This window comes from Tasmannia lanceolata, unplaced genomic scaffold (genome assembly GCF_043159265.1).
Source record: "Tasmannia lanceolata isolate RefF3 unplaced genomic scaffold, GAP_Taslan_0.1 ptg000019l, whole genome shotgun sequence".
NCBI classification, from domain to species: Eukaryota; Viridiplantae; Streptophyta; class Magnoliopsida; order Canellales; family Winteraceae; genus Tasmannia; species Tasmannia lanceolata.
Window position 1 is genome coordinate 8,585,716 of NW_027518696.1, and position 20,604 is coordinate 8,606,319.

Consider the following 20,604-nt stretch of genomic DNA (forward strand, 5'->3'; position numbering starts at 1 on the left):
AGGTGTAGACTTGAGAGAACTAAGGCCCCAGTTGGATTGCAAGAAAAACATTTCTCATTGATAATATTTTCTTAAGAAAATTTTTCTTTCCATAATTTAGAGGGAAATGATATGATTATGGTTAATTTAGAGGGATATCATAGTAAATTAAAGGTCCCTCAAAATAAAATTTCATTAGAGTTGGCTCAAATTGTCTTTTTTTGTGTAAAAAGAAAAAAATTCCAATCCAAGTTTTTCCAGAAAATTCTTGAAATCCAAACAGGCCCTAGATGACAAAATACTGAAATAGGACTCATTGGAAAAAATACTATCGCATCTTTACTAAAATACCCCTTAAATATTACTTATAAGTTAAAAAAATTTAAGAGTTTTTTTTTGTTTTAAAAATAGTATAATAAAATCAAATTTAAGAGTTTTTCTATTAGTTGATGTTAGAATATGTGGGATCCAACGGTTGGATGGGGTTAAGATCTCACCGTTGGATCATCTTGGAGGTAAATTGGTAAGTTGGCTAAATGAAGCAACTAGATAAATTAGCCTAAGTGGATTAGAAGAGGATCAATGTGTGCTTATATAGAGCACTTACATGGTAAACATGGAATGAAATCAAGATAATTATAGAAGGAAATCTACCTAATCAAATCTACTTTCCTAATCTCTCTTGATTGGACCAGGAAATCATTTCGGAATCTATGAGGCCTACTATGAGATGGCCATTATCAAGAAAAGTTGGGCCGAGTGGATAATCTTAACCGTTGGATCAACAGCCAGCAAGAAGATCAGCAAAAAATATCAACAATTCACATTCCTTTGGGACTCACTATTGATCAACCTAACGGTCCTAATTTTTATCAGTTAGGCCTCGGCTAAAGTCCGAAAAGACCGGAGGGGCAAAACCGTCATTGTACATCACACGGGTCTAAACTCCAAAAGTCTCTCCCGTCTTTTTCTTGGGTCGCCCCTATGGCGGCTATATGCTTATCAAAATCCTTTTTTCCTTCTGAGGAGAAGAAAATAAACCCATTTCTAATTTCTCTTTTTTAGATTTTTCGCCTTCAACAATGTTCAGATTCGTGTTAATATCAGCTCTCATTTTTTCAACTTTGGTTGGATTCATAATCTCACATGAAGATCATGGACAAAGTGGATCCTGTGATTCGAACACCGATGCTCGAATTCAGGCCGATTTCCGGCCCGGAATCGTCACCCTCGATGGTCACGCCGATGAGTGGGCTGACATTGATGGGTTTGAATTCTCTCTCCTTCCTGCTTTAGACCCAGATGAGGAAAATGCGTACAAAGGTGGGAAGATGACCGTTAAGGTATGTTTGATGGTTTTTTATTCAAATGATTTTGAACTAGTCCTTTTTTTTTTTTTTTTTGGAGTTTTGTTGTTGTGGGAAGAACCTACACAATTCAAATGTGTAGTGAAATAAAGAAAGAGAACAAGAAATCAAGAGACATGAGATTTACGTGGTTAACAAGTAGAAGAAATTCACTAACAATGATGGGAAATTTCGACAAGGGTGAAAACCTTTACCTATCCAATGATGGTGAAAAACCTACCAACACCCTCTTTTTGCAACACAAGCAAAAACCCAACTCCCTATTTACAATGTCTTTATGACCCCGAAAACGCCATAAAAGAAACCCAATAACCTTGGATCTAAGCTCTTGCAAGAGGAGAAGAAGAAGAAGAAGAAGAAGAAGAAAAACCTTTGGAGAGAAAAACGCTCTTTTCTTGGGCCTTCTTTAAAAATCAAGCTCCTAACTAAAGATAAAATCCCTCTTTAGTGGATTGGACTTAAAATTCACATTCCAAGAATGGCCTTCATAGGGAAGTTAGTACCAAACTTAGAAATGTTGTGATTTTATATCACCAATCGAATATTATGCTTTGGATTATGGAAATTATTTTCTTTTTTTGAGTTCTTATTCAATTTGATTTTCCTTAGGATATGTCTTTTTCTTAGTTTGTTGGGTTGAGTTGAGTTTTACTTAACTTTTCTTTAGTGATTTGTCTTTTCTTTCATGCGTTTCTAGGCTTTGCACGATGGAAATGATGTCTTTTTCATGCTGCAAGTTGATGGGGAGTACGTATATTCTAAAGGGTGAGGGACTTTTTCTTCCTGATTTAATTTAATCTTTTCATGAAAGCTGTGTTTTGATGTTTGAAAGATGGGTTTAAAAAATTTGAGATATTATTGTTGTCCTTTACATGGATGGAGGATATGATTTATATGGAATTAGTGTTTCTTTATTTCTGATTTTATTTTACTTGAACCTCTGTGTTTTTCTTGTTCAGTTCATGCAAAGATTATGTTTAAATTCTTGTCAATTAATAAATGGTAAGAGAATAGGTGCAATCTTTGTCGATTTGATCGGAATGTGATTAGCAATTATGTTTGTTATGGGTTTGAAGGTAGGTTATGGAGCAGGGCATTGTGTAGCTTCTGTTAAATTAGTGTGTCAGCTAAGAGGGCTTTGAAGGTTAACAATAATGCATGTTTTGGAGCGTGAACATTTTGTAGTTTCGTTGACATTATTGAATCATCTTTGTTTATGTTTCCTTGATCATTGATGATTTTCTTGTCAATCAAATTTACATAAGCACAATTGCACTTGACAATTTTCAGTATTTTTTTCTTTTTTATATCTTTTAATGAGTTTAGAGTCTGAGATTTGATTCAGTGTATGTTGAATCTGATATGAAGTCACAAAAACCCTACTCACTGGAGATATGCATACTATTGTATGGAGTGTCGGTTCCGTGGATAGATTTCAACCTTGTATTAGCAGATATTTTCTATTACGAATTTTGTATCCATCAATAAAATTCTCTGCCATTCAAAAAAAGTAAATAATTTTGAACATGAGGTGGCTAAAAAAGTAAAAATAAAATGGGAACACCTTTCAAAAGATAAATAAATTAATCAACAAGAACTGCAATGTGAAAGTAATTTGGCTTGGGTATTGTTTTCTTCAACCTGGGTTATACAGTTTCACTATATCACGTTAACTTTTCTGAGCTATAAATCTTTTTCCATGTTTTTGTAAGTTCGACATTTATAGTTCTGTGGGTGAATTCCTTATTTATTCATTCTTTTATTATCCTTTCTTTTTTAACTGTGTGAATTTTGCCAAAATGATTACATCATCCGAAAACATTAAATTCAATGTAAAGTGTAGATAAAATACAGTCATGGGCCTGGAATGCAAATAGGCTGAAGGTATTATCGCCAATTTTATCTGATTGCCACCTTTCCATTGGAGGAATCCTTTCTTTCCTATATACTAGTAAGAAAAGTGTAGACTGTTTTCTTTTGCATAGTTCAAATTCTTCGTATAACATGTTTGGTTTAATTGGGTCTATTTTCTGGTAATGCAGCGAGAGTAAAAAATGCCCTTCTGTTGCTCTCATGTTTCAAGTTGGTGAGAATGCCACATACCATAATGTAAGTATTCATAATTCCCTAGCTCGTATAGCCTTAGCTCTTAAATACTTAGAAAAGGACGTCCACTCTTTTATGTAAAAGTCATCTATTTAATCCATTAAATGATTTTGCAATTTGAGGTACATGGATCATGTTCTGCACGTATATTGCTCATTTCATGTAAAGCGTTACAGTTTGTAAACATATAAATCCCTAAAGATGGATGACTTCTATTATTTTATAGCAAATTTCTTGTTTTCTTTACCTTTTTTTCTTTGGGAATACTAGTTGAGAAAAAAAATCTACTTGACCAGATGGGGGGTTGTAAAGAATCAAAAGATAGCTGTACCAGCAAAACTTGCCGTGGACATGAAGTGGACATAATGCACTTCTCAATTGGAAATGCTATTCCAGGACGACTCTATGGTAGCAATCCCATAGATAACAGAGATGGATATGGAGGAGACAGGTACTATAGTGTGATCGCTTTCTTATTAAGCTCTGGGTTGTGCATCGAGATGATTGATTTGTAGATTTCCGTTTGAAGTTCTTATGCTTCTCAATTATTAGGTTTGGCCATTTGGTTGATCTGTATGCATGGACTCCACACTGCCGATATCTTGATGGGATGGGTCCTTCAGGTACTTCTTAATTTAAAGAAATCCCTTTTCTCTTTCTACTTTAATCAAGTTAAAGATGTTCTCTGTCCAAAGCTGTCTATTCTTCACCAGGTGTCCACTGTACATGCCACCATGTATGTGCTTAACAGGCCATCCATCTGGTGAGCCCCATTGTGGATTAACCCTATTACAAAGCCCATTAATCAAATGATCTGATGCAGCCAATCATCAGTGTTGTACTTGTTTAATGTGGACCGTTGTACATGTCTGTTTTAAACTCTCCACTTGCAAGCCTTTCTTATGGGTAAGATTGTCCATTTAGAACAATCTGCCAATTTCACCCTGGCCAAAATCTGCCCCATGGATGCGCAGTCCACATCACTGTGCATGTGACCATGTTTATGGTGGAGAAATGTTGAATGATAAAAATCTATTCTTTGCATATGGGTAGAAAATGACATCATCAGGTATCTTGGTGGCTGACTTGGGAATTGGGATTGTTGATATCTTCTCACACATTAGTGCGCTGCTGGTAGAATGCCATTTGCATAGTTTGGCACTGGAATCTTCAGTTAAGTGCATGAGCACTCATGATTTTCAATTGAGATTCCAATAGTGCATTGCACATTTTAATTCTCGATGGGTTGAGTATATTTTTTCTTGAAGCCAACAAGCTAATCACTAACTATGACCTTTTAAGAATTTCAAATGCACATATGTGCTCTACCATGTATGGAGGAAAACTGATGCAAGACCAAAAGGGAAGAAAAACTAGAAGTATAGGGTTTGATGGAAAGTTGTATGCAATATGACATGAAGAACTGGGGTTCAAAACAAACGTTATAGGCATAGTTTCAAAACTCCCCACCATCATCGTGGACTTCCCCGAGTCGACTCCCCATGTACCTTGGTCGTATTCTTATCCAAGTCCTAGTTTTGCCCTAGAAAGTCAAACAAAGCTCCTTTGACTCTCCCGAGTTATGATTGCATCAACTGAGCACTCAATCGCATCAAAGAGTACTCGACCGCGTCGTGCTAAGTCAACTAGGATTTTCTTTGGCTGCGTTATGACCTGCATCCGCGTTTGGAAACAGTGATTTTAGGTTTCTAACATTGAAACTAGTAGAAACTAGGGCTGCTTGCGGGATTCGAATGCAATAAGACGAACCAAAACTCAGATTAAATTGATCTTGGGGTTGGAGATGAAACACTAAACCATCCTTGATACATACAAGATTCAACAGAATTAACTATGGTAATATGGGAGTGGAAAACAACAACTAGAGAAAAGAGATCCATGATGGAAACAACCAAAACAAATGTATGAAAGAAAGAAAAGAGAGAACTGGAAATAAAAAGAAGATCTAAATACCTTCGATAGAAGAAGGATATGCCAAGGGCATAACACCGATGGTCTTCTTATGGCATCACACCAACACGAAAGCGCATGACATCCATAGGTTGCAAATAGAAAACTAAAATTTTATTCATAAGCATCATCTTGCATTGTCCAAAGGCATACACTTATATATATATATATATATATATATATATATATATATATATATATCTCCCACGGATTCTAGACTCTTCTCCTAACTTTAAAGTATGTGGGCCTTCTTATGACTAAAACCCTAGCTCTAGAAAGTTAACTTAAAAATCACATAAATAAAGCTAATATGTGGGCTAAAGAAAGACGTGAATGGTTATTTCTTTAATGGATAGTGGTCCTAACTAAACAAACTAATAACCCATCCCAATTACATTAAAATAAAATTCACAACATGTTCAATCTACCCTTACTAAAGTAAAATGTTCTTATACCCCTATGAACTATAGAAAAAAGACAGTATTTTTGGTGGGGGCCCCATCATCATATTTAGCCCCTTTTCTAATTTTCTCCTTCTCTAATTTTCGCAAAAGATGGTCCCCACGATTCTCCCTTGCATGAAAAAGTCGACCCCGTTGAGCGAATAGAGTGGTAGTAGTCATAGGAATCAGGATTAACATACTGGAGCTTTTCGATAGTGATCTACTTATGTTCAAAGAATGATTGTCCTTTCCATCGGAGAAGATATTTCCATCGAAGAAGATGTTTTTGGCAACCACTTCTTCAAATAGTCATAATCTGACCGTCACACATTCTATGTCTACTTTATGCTTATGGACTAGTGGTAGAAGAAAATCTTGCTCATCCCTCTCTGTAGAATTATCAAATCCATCTTTTCTTTCTTGGCCATGCATCAGGAATACAGATGTTGCTCTTTCAATTCTGGATATGAAAACTTTGTATCACTGACCTTCTCAATGTTTGGTGATTTTCAAAAACTCTGATGCCATGCATGAGTCCTTCCAAACTTGTCAAAATACAATAGCACCAACAAACATGCATTTTTCAAGAAGTTGTATCAAGAATTTGCTCTGCTGCCCTTTTAGCATCATAGTCTTAAGCCCCCCCCCCCCAAAAAAAAAAAAAAAAAATCCTCCAAGTCGAATCCCCCTAGTCGACTCCTTTTTACCATGGCCAAGTTCATCATTGTGCCCCGTCCGCATTCCACATTTTGCCCTACATAGTTAATAAAAACTCCTTTGACTCTCCCGAATACAGATGTTGCTCTTTCAATTCTGGATATGAAAACTTTGTATCACTGACCTTCTCAATGTTTGGTGATTTTCAAAAACTCTGATGCCATGCATGAGTCCTTCCAAACTTGTCAAAATACAATAGCACCAACAAACATGCATTTTTCAAGAAGTTGTATCAAGAATTTGCTCTGCTGCCCTTTTAGCATCATAGTCTTAAGCCCCCCCCCAAAAAAATAAAAAAATAAAAATCCTCCAAGTCGAATCCCCCTAGTCGACTCCTTTTTACCATGGCCAAGTTCATCATTGTGCCCCGTCCGCATTCCACATTTTGCCCTACATAGTTAATAAAAACTCCTTTGACTCTCCTGAATTATGATCGTGTCAACCAAGTACTCAGCCGCACCAACCGAGTACTCTACCTTGCCGTGCCGAGTCGACTAAGATTTTCTTTGGCCGCGTTCCTCGCCAAATTTGTTTTTTTTAAACACTGTTTAGCATCCTCGTTGCGTTATCTTTAATTTTGTTGAACTAAAGTTGCATCTCATGTAAAGCAAATTGTAATTTAACATTTTCTTGTGGTTTGGCTTCTTCCATTGCAGCCCTCAAGCTTTTTTCTAGCTATAGTTGTCATGTGCTATCTTCAAATTATCTTTTTAATTTATTCTTGTTACCTTGGACTAGTTTTCTTTGCTGTCATCTTAAGTTTACGTAGTCCTCTTCTAGCTACCTTTTTTCCAAGCACGCTGAGTAGTGATTACCTCATTCTTTATCCTCAAATAATATTAGTGAGCCAAGTATTGGAGACAATAACTCTGGATAACAATTACAACTTTTTTCTGTCACTTGAAGTTAAGCTCATTACAGTCGGACACTATGCAAATAAGACTAAATAGTAACAACCAAAGAGAATTAGTTTTCGTCGGCTTTCTTTGGAAGATATATTTGCAAAGATTTATGTATCTTGTGATAGGCAGCTTCTCTTCGCATGCTATCATGCTGTTCTCATACAAGTTTTCATCTGCGTTTCGTTGGTTCCAACAAAGTCCATTATGAGTGTTTTTTTTTTGTTTTTGTTTTTCTTTTCTTTTTTTGACATTGGCAGGCCTAGTAGTTGTCCTAGTGGTGGCTTACTTTTCTGTCATCTTCTTTTGCCGTGTTAAACTGTTCCTCTTCTCAAATTTTCAACTTGGATTTACAAGCTCCCTAACTTTTCAAGATATCTAAAATCTAAACAGTAACTCATCTCCCTGAGAGTCGCTAGTTAAATAATTTTTTAATTGATTCTTCCAAGTGAGTCATAGTTTGTTGCCCGAACTTATGAACTCTTTATTCAACGTTCATCCACCATATCTTAGCATGATCAGCTAACTTCATCCTAGTGAACCTTTTTATCTGGTATTTGCTCTTATCATACTAGTCAAATATTCATCTATCGCAACTAGTATGTCGAGGAATACTTGTGTGCTAGTGCATTCGTCAAAATTGGGTGGTATCTCCCGCATTGTCTAGAGGTTCGGATCTGTTCCTGTTTGCATAGACTACATATCATGAGAATCATACTATTGTATAACAACATCCTAAGTCCTAACCTCATCTTTGAGAGCTCCCTAGTGTACCTTCGCATAAAAATCTTGCTACTTTTAGCGGTCATTAATGTAAGCTTTGATACTTCAATTGAAGGAGATCTAGGGTTTGTTGTAAAATTGATGGATGCAATATGACATGAAGAACTAGGTTCGAAACAGCAGCACTAGCTGTCTTAACATTTAAACTAGGAGAAACTAGGGCTACATGTTAGATTCTAATACAATAAGATGGATAAACAACCCAGATCAGCCTAATCATGGGATTGGAGATGAAACCCTAAACCTTAGATCCATGCGAGATTCAAGAGAAAGAAACTATGAGAAAAACCAAAACAATGACTCAAGGAGAAAGAGATTCATGATGGAAATAATCTAAACAAATGTATGAAAGAAGGAACTAGAAGTAGGAAAGAGAGAAAGAGAGGACTAGAAGTAATAACTAGAAATAACTAGAAGAAGACAGATAAATACCAAGGGCATCACACTGATGGTATTCCTAGGTCATTCTCGATAATGATTTTGGTAATTGATTTGATCTATTTTCTATATTATTGATTCAACCCAGTCGTCAGACACATGGATGTCCAAGCAATATACACGTGGCTCGGTAATGACAGCATTGTGCAACAGCAGTTGTTGTGAATTTTGTTGTACCTATATTCTGTATTTAGAATATATATAATTTTCCATGGATACTTTATTTTTTGTTGCCTGAGTAGTCTTTTCACTTGTTAGATGATATTGAAATTAACATGAAATAAATAATCTAATTCACTGCTCCTTTTAATTAATCACTTGAATTTTCCCCATTGTAGTTTTTCAGGTTTAGGTTTGTTAAACTACTAAATATTTTAGGTGAGAATATGTACTTGCTACTAGCATAGTGCACTTGTTTAAAAAGATGGTGTCAGTCTATTAATTGGAGGGTGCCATTCATATGCAGTGTTTTTTTGTTGTGCAGTCATCTTCTCGTCAAAAGATTTTTCGAGCCTGAAATATTAATGTATATTTCTTTTTCTTTCTCAGGAAATGATACCAGTGGTCAAAATAACTGGAAAGGAGCATGGTGGCACGATAGTCTTACTGTTCACTCTGGTATGCGTGTATTTCATGTGCATTTCTTTGTGATTTACTTTAATCTCATCTTTTGAACTAAGTGATATTCCATTTCCAGCACTGTTTAAGCAGTTCCTATTTATCTCCCAAGAAATGGCAACTGGCAAAAGCACTTTGTGTTTTACCATAAGAAAACTGTATTAAAAAGATAAAACAATGGCTACATGCAACCGAGAAGAGATGACCTAAAATGTATATCAGTATACTCTCTACAGCCATACCCCATATAAAGTCCTCCCACGATAAATGGTCCTAAATTCAAACAATCGCTACATGCAACCGAGAACAGACGACCCAAGCATAAAAATGTATATCAGTAACCCCCCCTCCCTTCTCTCGCCGATCTTGGGATATGGCAGAGTAATGATCTCCTGGATGATACCAACCATCTCCATTGTTAAATATATCAGGTACTTTTTATGTGTTATTCCTGTAGCTAGGATGAGCCCTACGATAGGTAGGGTTATGATCTACTTGTACTATTCGTATCTATACATTTTTAAAGAAATTTATGGGAGTCATAGGGTTGGGGTTCCAACTTTGAACTCCTTTCTCCCACACGTCTTTCTTCTTCTTTTCTTCTCTCTTTCTCTTCGTCACTACCTTATTTCCCATGATTTGGATGGCCTCCACCAACTATTTTCCCCTTTTCTTTTACATGAACATATTATCAGAGAACTACAATCCTCTTCCACCCTTCTTCTTGAACCTTTTCCTCTAGATACATCTATTGGAAACCCTTGATCAGTCTTGTGCTGATTGCACCACAAGATTTATTGGACTGTCTACAACAAGATGACAAGGTGTTGTCCTATTCGGGTGATAGAACAGTCCGAAGACAATTCACAGTTGGAAATATTTTGGTGCCTTGACCACCTTGCAGAAGCAAGGCTTGAGTCAAACGAACTTGACGGTATTCTTCACACCAGAGGCCCCCTAAATAGGTTATAACTTTAGACAGGGGGATCACTAGCGTTGGATTGGATTTTTGTATAACTTTGCTTAGTTTGGGGATCACTAGGGGTTGAATGGGCTTTCTGTTGACGTCTCAGATAACCAGTCCAGTGGGCCAATTCCTGATCTGGGTCTACCTTTTTGGTGGGATTTTTCTTCTGTTAATGGATGCTTTGGATGAGGGGCATCTCTATGTAGAATTGAAAAGTGAAGTAAAGCTAGGTTTTATGGAGCAGGATTTGGAGGACGGATCGGAGACGTCCATGATCGAGAATGTCGTTAAGGCAGGTTGTAAGCGGCTGTGTGCGGCGGTTTACAGAAAATGGATCTTAGAGGGGTGCCAAGCCAGATATTTCAGAAAACTGGGAGACAATCTTGGGAAGCCAGGCTGGCATTGGGACGGCACAGAACTCCCATTCAATACCCTTTGACGGAAAATAGAGCGAGGTTCCGTTAGAACTCTGTGGAAAGTAAGTCAACCGAAATGATCTTAAGGTAAGAAATATTAGAAATTTTAAAGGTAAAAAAAAAAATGTATCAGGTATATAATTGAATTATTGTGGTAGTCTCTGGGTGGACTTGGAAAGCACATATATTTTTGGGTGATGGCCTCTATTCATAATTGGATTTCTATTTGTGTTGAATACTCCTCCCAAACCCTCTTGATATGTGTTCCATCTCAGATAATGATTGATCAAACTCAATTTTGATGAGAGCAAGTCCTTGTGGCTGTTTTGGGGGGGAATATTCGTGGATTCCAAAGGGAAAATCCTATTTGTTACAAATGAGATTAGGGTTAGAGAGAGAGAGGAAGAAGAAGAAGAGGAGTGAAGGATGGAGAGACTCCACTAGGGAGCTCCTCATGTAAATGATGTATATATAGGCCCACACTAGGGCAACAATGTACAATGACTACAATACCCCTAATCTACTAGTAATGACTTAACTACCCCTAATACATTATTCAACACTCCCCCTCAAGCTGGAGTGTATACACTACAGCACTCCAGCTTGCTACAAAGAAACTACAACAACAACTAGGAGAACAACAAAAGGCCATACATCAAAAAGTACAATTAGCCCATATACACATCTAGCTTGGTATAACACTCCTCAAACTGGTATGGTGAATACATAATGAAATACATAATAAAAGACAACAACGACCAAGGGTATAACAGCGAGATCGACGGCCATAAAAAAGAGCAGCTCTTCCTGAAGTAGCACCACGGTGAGAGCGATCAAACAAGCCTCCCCCAGAATGAGAGCACGGTGAACAGATCCACATATCAACAAGCAATTGAGGCGCCTTGGTAGGAACTAGCAATGGTCTAGCGAGCAAAATACGCACACTAAGGGCGCGTACATGAGAAACGGCGAAGCACCACGAGCAGGAACACCAGCTAAGCAGCACTACGCCAATAGAAGATAACCACTGATTGGGAAACCATCGGAGACAAGGTCGACGGGGAAACCTTCGCCTGAAGATAAGAACAAGAGAAGGAGGATAACCAACCAATGAAAGGGAAACCATCATCTGGTGACAAGGTCGACGGCATGAACATCGTTGCCTGAAGATAGGAATGAAAGGAGGGAGAAGATAAACCAACCAATGATGGGGACACCATCGTCTAGAGACAGGTCAACGACATGAACATCGTCGCCTGAAGAGAGCCAACCAACGATGAGGACACCATCGCTCGGAAAAGAGAGGTCAACGAGAAAAGACCGTCACCTTTAAGAGAGCCGACAATGATGGATATGGAAGCCATCGTCCAAAAAAGATAAATAACCAACGAGGAGGAAACCATCGTATGGAGACAAGGTCGACGACATGAACATTGTCGCCTAAAAAGGAACCGACCAACAATGAGGAAACCATCGCCCGGAAAAGAGAGGTTGATTGAAAAAGACTGTCGCCTGTAAGAGAGCCGACCAACGATGGATATGGAAGCAGTCGCCCGAAAAAGGAGGGGATAAGGCATAAAGCCTGTAAGAGAGCCGACCAACGATGGATATGGAAGCCGTCGCTCGAAAAAGGAGGGGATAAGGCATAAAGCCGAGAAGATAAAGAGACGAGAGAACGAATAATGTAAAGAGTAGACAACAAGACTGACTAGGGAGCACAACAACAACCCCTTGGGTGAAACAAACTACATGAGCCCGGAGAAGCAAGATAACATAAGTAAAGTCAACAAGAAGACTAGAAGACATCAAGACAAGACTCACTCAAGGAAAGACAAGAAAGAGGACAACATCAAGAGAAAGAACAACGAGACATGAAAACAAGACTGCACTCCCTCAAGAAGACATGAAAACAGGACAACACTCCCTCAAGAAGACAAGAAGACAACACTAACACTCCCCCTCAAGAGAAGACAACAAAGAGGACAACATCAAGAGAAATAATGACACTCCCTCGAACGAACACTACACTTCTCTTGGACATTTCATTGAACACTTGGTGTGCGCCTTGAAGAACAACCCAAAGGCCATGAAAGCCAAGAAAGAAAAAGAGAAAAACAAAGAGATGACAACAATTCAAGAATAAGAGAATAATACACAACAACACTTTTTTTTTTTTTTTTGGCGCGGGGGAGGGAGTAGATATACACAAATACAAAGGCATAAAAGCCAAATAATATAGAAAATAGAGAAAAAAACAGAGATTTAGAGGTGAGATTGGGTGTATTGGGAACCATTTGGCTTCCCAAAATGTGATGATGGTGAGAAAGTATGGTCTAGAATGGGATTTGGGATTGTGAGTTGAGATTGGGAGTTTTGAGTGGAGAGCCAAAAAGGGATTTGGGAAGAAAGGAAAGATTTGGGGTTGGAATGGATGCCCAAAAAGGATTTGGATAAATATATATATATATATATATATATATATATATATATATAGAGAGAGAGAGAGAGAGAGAGAGAGAGAGAGAGAGAGAGGAAACGGTTCCTACACATATGTGTAGAGAGTTCTCTACACACTAGCTTAAAATACAGTGGGGGCCCACATTGTTTGGGTGATCCAAGCCATCCATTTTAAAGGCCCTCACATAGATAGGGTGTCTACAAAAAATCAGATCCATAGGATCATCCCAACCCTACGATTTGTGGAGGTAAAATGGATGTCTTTAAACCTTCACAAATTAGTCTATTTTTTGCCTCCACAGGTCGAATGGTTAGGATGATCCTATGGATCTGATTTTTTGTGGACACCCTATCTATCAGAGGCCCTTAAAAATGAATGGTTTGGATCACCCAAATAATGTGGCCCCCACTGTATTTTAAGCTAGTGTGTAGATAACTTATCTACACATGTGTGTAGGAACCGTTCTCTCATATGAGGTATATATATATATATATATATATATATATATATATATATATATATATATATAGAGAGAGAGAGAGAGAGAGAGAGAGAGAGAGAGATGTTTTTTTTTGTGTGATTTTTTTTTCCGGGTGAGATTAGGATTAGAGAGAGAGGAAGAAGAAGAGGAGTGAAGGATGGAGAGACTCCACTAGGGAGCTCCTCATGTAAATATAGGCCCAAACTAGGGCAACAATGTACAATGACTACAATACCCCTAATCTACTAGTAATGACTAAACTACCCTGAATACATTATTCAACACTATTATCCTTTGCAGGTCCTTGTGATGATGAGGACACAACAATGAAGGACGTGATGGCCGTGTGGAATGACGTTAACCTTATACTCCAGCACGACATTCGTAATATTTGGATTGAATGCAATTCCCTTAACACTATTTGCTGTCTTAGTAGGGAATCCTTCCCTCCCTGACGGGTTAAGATACACTTTAGGGAAATGAGAGATATTATATCTATGACGGAGGGTCGTTTCTCTCACATTCATTGCGAAAGAAATAGTCGGACGGATTGTTTAGCCAGTTTTAGCATATGTTGCTCAAATATGGTTATGTAGCATGAGATGCTAAATCTATAACCTTTTTGGTTATTAAGTTTTAGGTGTAATGCTCAGATGCTATTCTTAGCCATGTTATTAATTAATAAAATACTTGTTTGAAAAAATATTAGCAAGCATGATGAAGTTTGCTCATCTCTACAAACCTGTTGAAAATCTCTTCACTATCCTATAATGCTTCAAAAAACCTCTTTTAATATCAAAGGACCAGATAATTCCTCAAAAGTATGGACCTATAAGGACGGCTCTCAATTTTGCTTCATTAGAGTGTTATCTTACAATCAAGGTTTAACATGCCGGTTTCGGTGTGCATGTTGATTGGCACAGGAATGGATATATGTTGGGTTCGGTTATAGATTTTGGTGAAAATCCTATAAAATCACAGAAGTTTAAGGAAATACATGCAAATGATGGAAATTTAAGATGAAACTTCAAGAAATGCTAGAATAAGTACAAATACACACGTAGAAAACGTCACAAAGGCATGACAATCATCCATAACAATTTAACAAGATCAAACACCTAACATCATGCATTGTTGTGCATGTTTGGAATAGTATGGTCCATTCTAAACTGAAAATGCATACAGCCACATATGCATGTGCTTCAAATAAACCCAAAATGTAGGAAAAGGGTTACCATATTCATTAATTTCATGAAAAAGTACAATATAATGATGGAGTCGTTATAATGATGAAAATTTAAAGGATATTGCAACAAAAATAAATAGCATAATTAATTTTAAAATAAACAAATCATACTCGGTTAATTGGTAGATTGAGCAAGTGTAACTTGCATATAAAAAAAGAACTGAACATGCATATGATTTTTTCGGAAATAAATTGTTTTCCTATTTTTAAAGAGCTTTCTAACAAAATAAATAAAATAATTTATTTTGTGAAATGGGAAAAAAGTATCTAACTCCGTCGATGGTTAGATCAAGCAAGAACTCAAATATAATAAAATTAGGGCAGTGATAAATCGACCCCCAAATATCTTAAATCGACCCCCTATGTGTCTTTCTCTCTCCTCTAGGTTAGAGAGAGAGAGAGAGGAGAGAGATAGACACATAGGGGATTGATTTAAGATATATGGGGGTCGATTTATCACTCCCTAAAATTAAAAGCTAGCATTCATATATGATTAGTTTTTATTCAAAAATATATTTTCCAATTTTCTGTTTCAAAAAAATATATTTTTTCAATTTTTAAAACCATAAATTCACTAAAAAAATTTCATGTACTAGTCCATATGCAAATGCATCAAATTGACAATTAGTTGATGCATTTGCATTGTAACGAAGAAACAAACAAAAAAAAACATAAAATAAGTACTTGCCAATCAAAAATATCAAAACATAAGATTTTTTATGCATTTCAGTTCAAATTTCGACGTGTCGACCCAATTTTTGTAATTTACATACTAAAGTGGTAGGGTTTAGGTCAACATGACCAAAACATTTTTGAAATCTATGCATGTCGGCTGAAGGATTTAGTTTCGGTGGGGATGGAAACAGAAACATGTCAACTGTTTCATGTCAGTTTCAGCCTGCATTAAAAATCATGCTGCCAATTGGGCTAAAAAATGACTTTCCACTTCTCATTTCTATGAGCTCCATGAGTACTAGCTGACACCGGATTTCCATGAGAACTTCCGTCAAAGTTGAGTTTAATAGAGTTTCATGGAGGAGGGCACTATCATTTTCAATTTTCCATTAATGTTCGTTCTCAACTTGTTAGTTCCCTTTGTATACAAGTATTCCTGTGCACTTGCATGTGCAAGTTCTGCATACAATAGCAGTATAGGTATGTGACAGCTTAAAGGGAATGCAAGCACCATTTTTCGGAAATGCTCACAGTTGTCTATTTCGGTGCATAATTTTAGGCAGAAACCCTCCAAATGTTGGGCAATAACCCTCAAAATTGGGGATCGGCTCTTTTTCTGCCTTAGTTATTTGCTTCTCTTGGCAAGGGTTCTGATTTTACAGGGTTTGGTCCTCTAATTGTTATTTGCACTTTTCTACATTTACCGATGCAAGAAAACAGCCTTCAGAGTGTAACTTAACCAGTTAGGTTTGACTGGTTCCTGTTACCACAACAGGAACCAGGCGGCCACACTACTACCATGTAGTCAATGCATATTTATTTGCAACCTTCTGAATCTTTCTTTTTATTTATTAATTTTTACTTTACACTTATTATTTGTTCTTTGTGTATCTGCAAAATCTTAAATTCCCAAAGGTCGAGTTTAATACATTCTCATGTAAGCTGTGGATAGTTGGTGATTATTTGATTATTTGAAAATTTCAAAGGCAATGGGAAAGTTTTCATCGACAAGGAACTGGAGTGACTTTCTTTCCAATTGTGTTTATGAATCGGGCAATCTTCTACCACTAATGCATCATATGACCTTTTGGCCAACTCAAAGAGTATTATTCTGTGCATGTAGGGGACCGAATCACAGTTGGGGCCATTAGCCTCTGGTTTTTTATTTTCAGATTCATACTTCTTTCAACTGAACTCTACTATCAAAATAGAACAGTGGTGCCGCCACTGCTCTATCTGATACGGATACAATTTTCTTCTATGATCTTTGTCTTTAACTTCCCTCCAGGTTTCATCGAGGAAGATAGCCCATATGCAACAGCTGGTCAAAAAGGAACCTATTATTTTGAATTCTCAAGGCCGCTAAGGACAATGGATCGTCTTCAACAGGTAAATTCTCTGCAACGCACATCCTCCGTAAACCCGCACCTTTCCATAGGTCCAAAGCAAATACTTAGTTACAGATTTTTTCATATTTAATGATTGTGAAAGCCAAATTACAATTTGGGACTGCAGGATATTCAATTTGTGATTGGTCAGTCTAGCAAGGTGGCGGTTGCTTTCTGGTACCCTGTTGATGGAAAACTGTGGAGTGGGTCCCAACACTATTCAGTTAATTGTGACTGGTTGCCTCTCGAAATTTCCTTACCATCCAGCAGTTCAATTACAAAAGTGTCTTCAAGAAGTTCATGGGATGCTACCAGTGCATTCTCCCTGCTCTTATCAGTTATCTCCTTCTGCATGTCTGTTTTTGTAGGGTATTGGGTTTCCAAAACCAAGTCTATTCCTTTTACACCTATTGACCATCTTTAGAAAGATTAGGGGCTTGTATTTGAGCAATCCTTTCACTCTAGGAGTGGAGGGCTCCCTCCCTTTGTCACAAGGTACCAATATTTAGGAGTTTATTTCTTTGGCTGATGGTGGGATCTGCTATTTCTCCTTTAACAAAAGTATCGATCAATTAGCTTTGTTGTATTTTGGGGCTTTTCTTCTACACGGATTCATTGTATCATTGTTCTCATGTCTGATATATGGCTTGGTTCTCATGTCTTTCTTTGTTGGATTTGTAAAGAAAATGGTTTCATCTTCATCTAGATCTTTGTTTTGGACCTTAACAATGCCCTTAATTTGGTATCCCCTCTAAATGTACGAGTTTCTCCTATGATTAAATTCAAATGTGTTTGCATTTCAGTGGTTAGGATGAATTATCCACAAAAAAATCATTTTCTTATTCCTTTTTGGTCTATTATTGATGAATTTAAGGATGTACTGAGAATAGGGATCTCCTTTGCTCTCATGTATGTGAGGCTAATGAAATCAGCTTTGAAAGATTATCATCCGGTCGTCTCCCTTCGGTGTTATCATTGTTCCTCAGAATATTTAGTCTTAGCAAATCTTTAAAATGGCTATTCTAGTGTAACTTTGTGGATATTTTGTCATGGGGGCTGATAAATTCGCTTCCTTGTACCAGTTGAGAGAGAAAGAGAGAGTCATCTTTACTCTTTAGAAGATGATGACTATCTAGACGAGATATTCATAGATTCTCATTTAACACCCTTCCTCAAACTGGACATGGGTTCCACAATGTTGATAGAGAGATGGAGTACGGGAGGACTAAGGGAAGACCGGTTGGTGAAAGTAGCCACGAGTGGAAAGGCAGGTGAGGAAGCGTAGGTGTGGAAGTCGAGTCTAGTGTTGTTTCATAGGCATATCTGCCGATGATAACGAGGGCAGTACCGATAGCACCAATAGCATCCCTTCCAGTACCCTTTACTAGTTAGGGGAGCCATCCCCAGGGCCGATAAGATTATTCTGTAACTCTTTCTCGTGCAAAATGGTTTCTACTTTATATGTTTAGTGCAAGTATGTAGACCCGGATTAACAACTGGGTAAGTGGAATTGATGTTGTCAAAAGACTTAGGTTGCTCCGTTGTGACCTGGTGGTTACGGGTTCGAGTCACGGAAACATCCTCTCTGCAAAGCAAGGGTAAGGCTGCGTACATCTAGCCCTCCCCAGACCCCGCAATGGCGGGAGCCTCATGCACTGGGCCGCCCATAAGTGGCATTGATGTTGTAACAGACTTAAGAGGTGTGCAAAGGTACATACCGACATAAAAAGAAAAGAAGAAGAAGAAGAGATTGTATCCATTACAGGTCAATAATAATGAAGCCTGGAGCTCGGCATTTAACCTCGAGACTTCATCAGTACACTTCGAGCACCAAAAGTGAAACCTAGGACCAAGAAAAATACAGCCACGAGGTATGAAATGATAATCATTTGAAGATTATGCCCGATCGGCATGAGTATGTTTGTGGGGTGAGATCAGGAGAGTCAAAGGGGCAATTTGGATATGCAGATTTTAGAATCTTGGATTTCTTCAAAATTGTAGATGGGAGACGAGAGAAGAAGCAGACCGTCCGTTTCACTTCTCTTTAGAATCTTGGATTTTAAGTAAGAAATCCACGTTTTAGAAATCTCTCCCCCATCCTGAGATTTCTAAAACCTGGAAACATGGGATGATCTACTCTCTTGCTGAAGGAAAGAAGGGAACGTTCTTCTCCTCTCTCCCATCTACAATTTTGAAGAAATCCAAGATTCTAAAATCCGCATATCCAAACGGCTCCTAAAGATCGAAGAAGTATACCTTTTAGATATCGAAGTATCCCTTCGATATCCATGTCCGTTCGTGTTGGTCTTTGCATAAATTGGCAAACCTGATTTACTGTGTAAGATAAGTATGGACGTGATAAGTTATGGTCAGATATTGAAGAGCTCGGATTATACTCTAGCATGGTGTTGCGTCTGCGAGAGGAATGATATCAAGGGAAGATAAATTTGTACTAAAGGTGCATGGAGTAGAAAGCAAATTGGCACCAAGGATTCTATGTCTCTCGAGAAGCTCGAGGGCATATTTCGTTTGAGTGATGAGGAATCGACATATAGCTGCAATAGGAGGGAAAGTGATGAATCAAAAGAGGTGGAAACCAAAAAATCAGAGGCAAGGGGATTGGTTTTGCCCATCCTGTGCTTATTACAATTTCAAATGGAGGACTAGGTGTCGATGGTGCTTTCAGAGGAAGAAGAGTTCATCACCCTCAGTTTATCGCTTGGTGGCCGTGGCTCAGGACAGAAATAGAAAGCTTGATCTGTGGAGGAGGCATGGGGATTGGTCCTGCTCGTCTTGCAATTGTTCTAATTTTAAACGACGGAGTAAATGTCGTTGTTGCCATCTGGATCGAAAACGAAAGCCTTCATATCCATCCCCCACCACATCAGGGGCTGGAGGCCCGATAGTTTCGGATTCTGATCCATGGCCTCACTTTGGGGTAATTTCGTCCTCTATGGTGGAAGATGGACCTCTGTTGATCTCTATTTCTGGTAAGGAGGTAGAAACAAGAATGGATTCCTTAAAGGCATGGTAGAAGGAATGACTTGTCTGGATCCCTTCAGGATCTATTGGAGTGTGCCAAAAAGTCTTGGAATTCTCCCTCCCTTGCTTGCCCGTGTTTACTCTCCATTGACAAGGTCCTTTTTGTTTTTTATTCCGAAGAGGTGGCCTCTAGGATTCTGAATTTGGGAATCGGAAACTGGGGAGTACCCCTATCTTCCCTTTCCCATTGGTCCCCAGATTACATTCAGGGCTCTGAGACACTATGGGTCAACTTTTACGGTATTTCATTACATGTGTGGGCCTCCTCGATGGTTGAAGCCTTGTGAAATCTTTTTGGGCAGGTGATGGAAGTTAAAATGGAGGGACTCCATAATCAACGTATGTGTTTTGTATCAGCCAAAATCTTTGCCCCTCGCTGGAAATTTTCTCCCTTTGTGAAGCTATGATTTTCAATCATTGTTACATAGTTGGAGTCTCCATCTAGGGATCCAGAGGCCCCCAATTGGACCCTAGAGATGGTCAGAGAGATTCTTCGTTGATTGCCCCATCGGGAAACAGGATGTCGATGCGCCCCCTGGAGATTCAGGCGAGGCGGCCAGTTGGCATTCTGAATCCCCCTCATCAGGATTCAAATTTCAGATTTCCAAGA

The 20,604-nt window shown here is 38.1% G+C and overlaps 1 protein-coding gene across 1 annotated transcript; it reads left to right on the forward strand.

Annotated features, from left to right (window-relative positions):
* Positions 1 to 958: 958 nt before the first annotated feature.
* LOC143852721 (heme binding protein) lies at positions 959 to 17,609 on the forward strand. Its single transcript, XM_077362285.1, has 8 exons — positions 959 to 1,322; positions 2,044 to 2,111; positions 3,389 to 3,455; positions 3,749 to 3,903; positions 4,005 to 4,075; positions 9,253 to 9,321; positions 16,853 to 16,953; positions 17,080 to 17,609. Exons 1-8 carry the CDS (start codon positions 1,062 to 1,064, stop codon positions 17,374 to 17,376), a joined length of 1,089 nt encoding a protein of 362 aa, XP_077218400.1. The 5' UTR covers positions 959 to 1,061; the 3' UTR covers positions 17,377 to 17,609.
* The last annotated feature ends 2,995 nt before the right edge of the window (positions 17,610 to 20,604 follow it).

Bases quoted from the DNA above. Each gene is read 5' to 3' on its own strand.
- LOC143852721 (XM_077362285.1), top strand. From the start codon at position 1,062: ATGTTCAGATTCGTGTTAATATCAGCTCTCATTTTTTCAACTTTGGTT. The intron at 3,456-3,748 runs GTAAGTATTCAT...CTACTTGACCAG, and splicing joins AGAATGCCACATACCATAAT to ATGGGGGGTTGTAAAGAATC. The intron at 16,954-17,079 runs GTAAATTCTCTG...TTGGGACTGCAG, and splicing joins CAATGGATCGTCTTCAACAG to GATATTCAATTTGTGATTGG.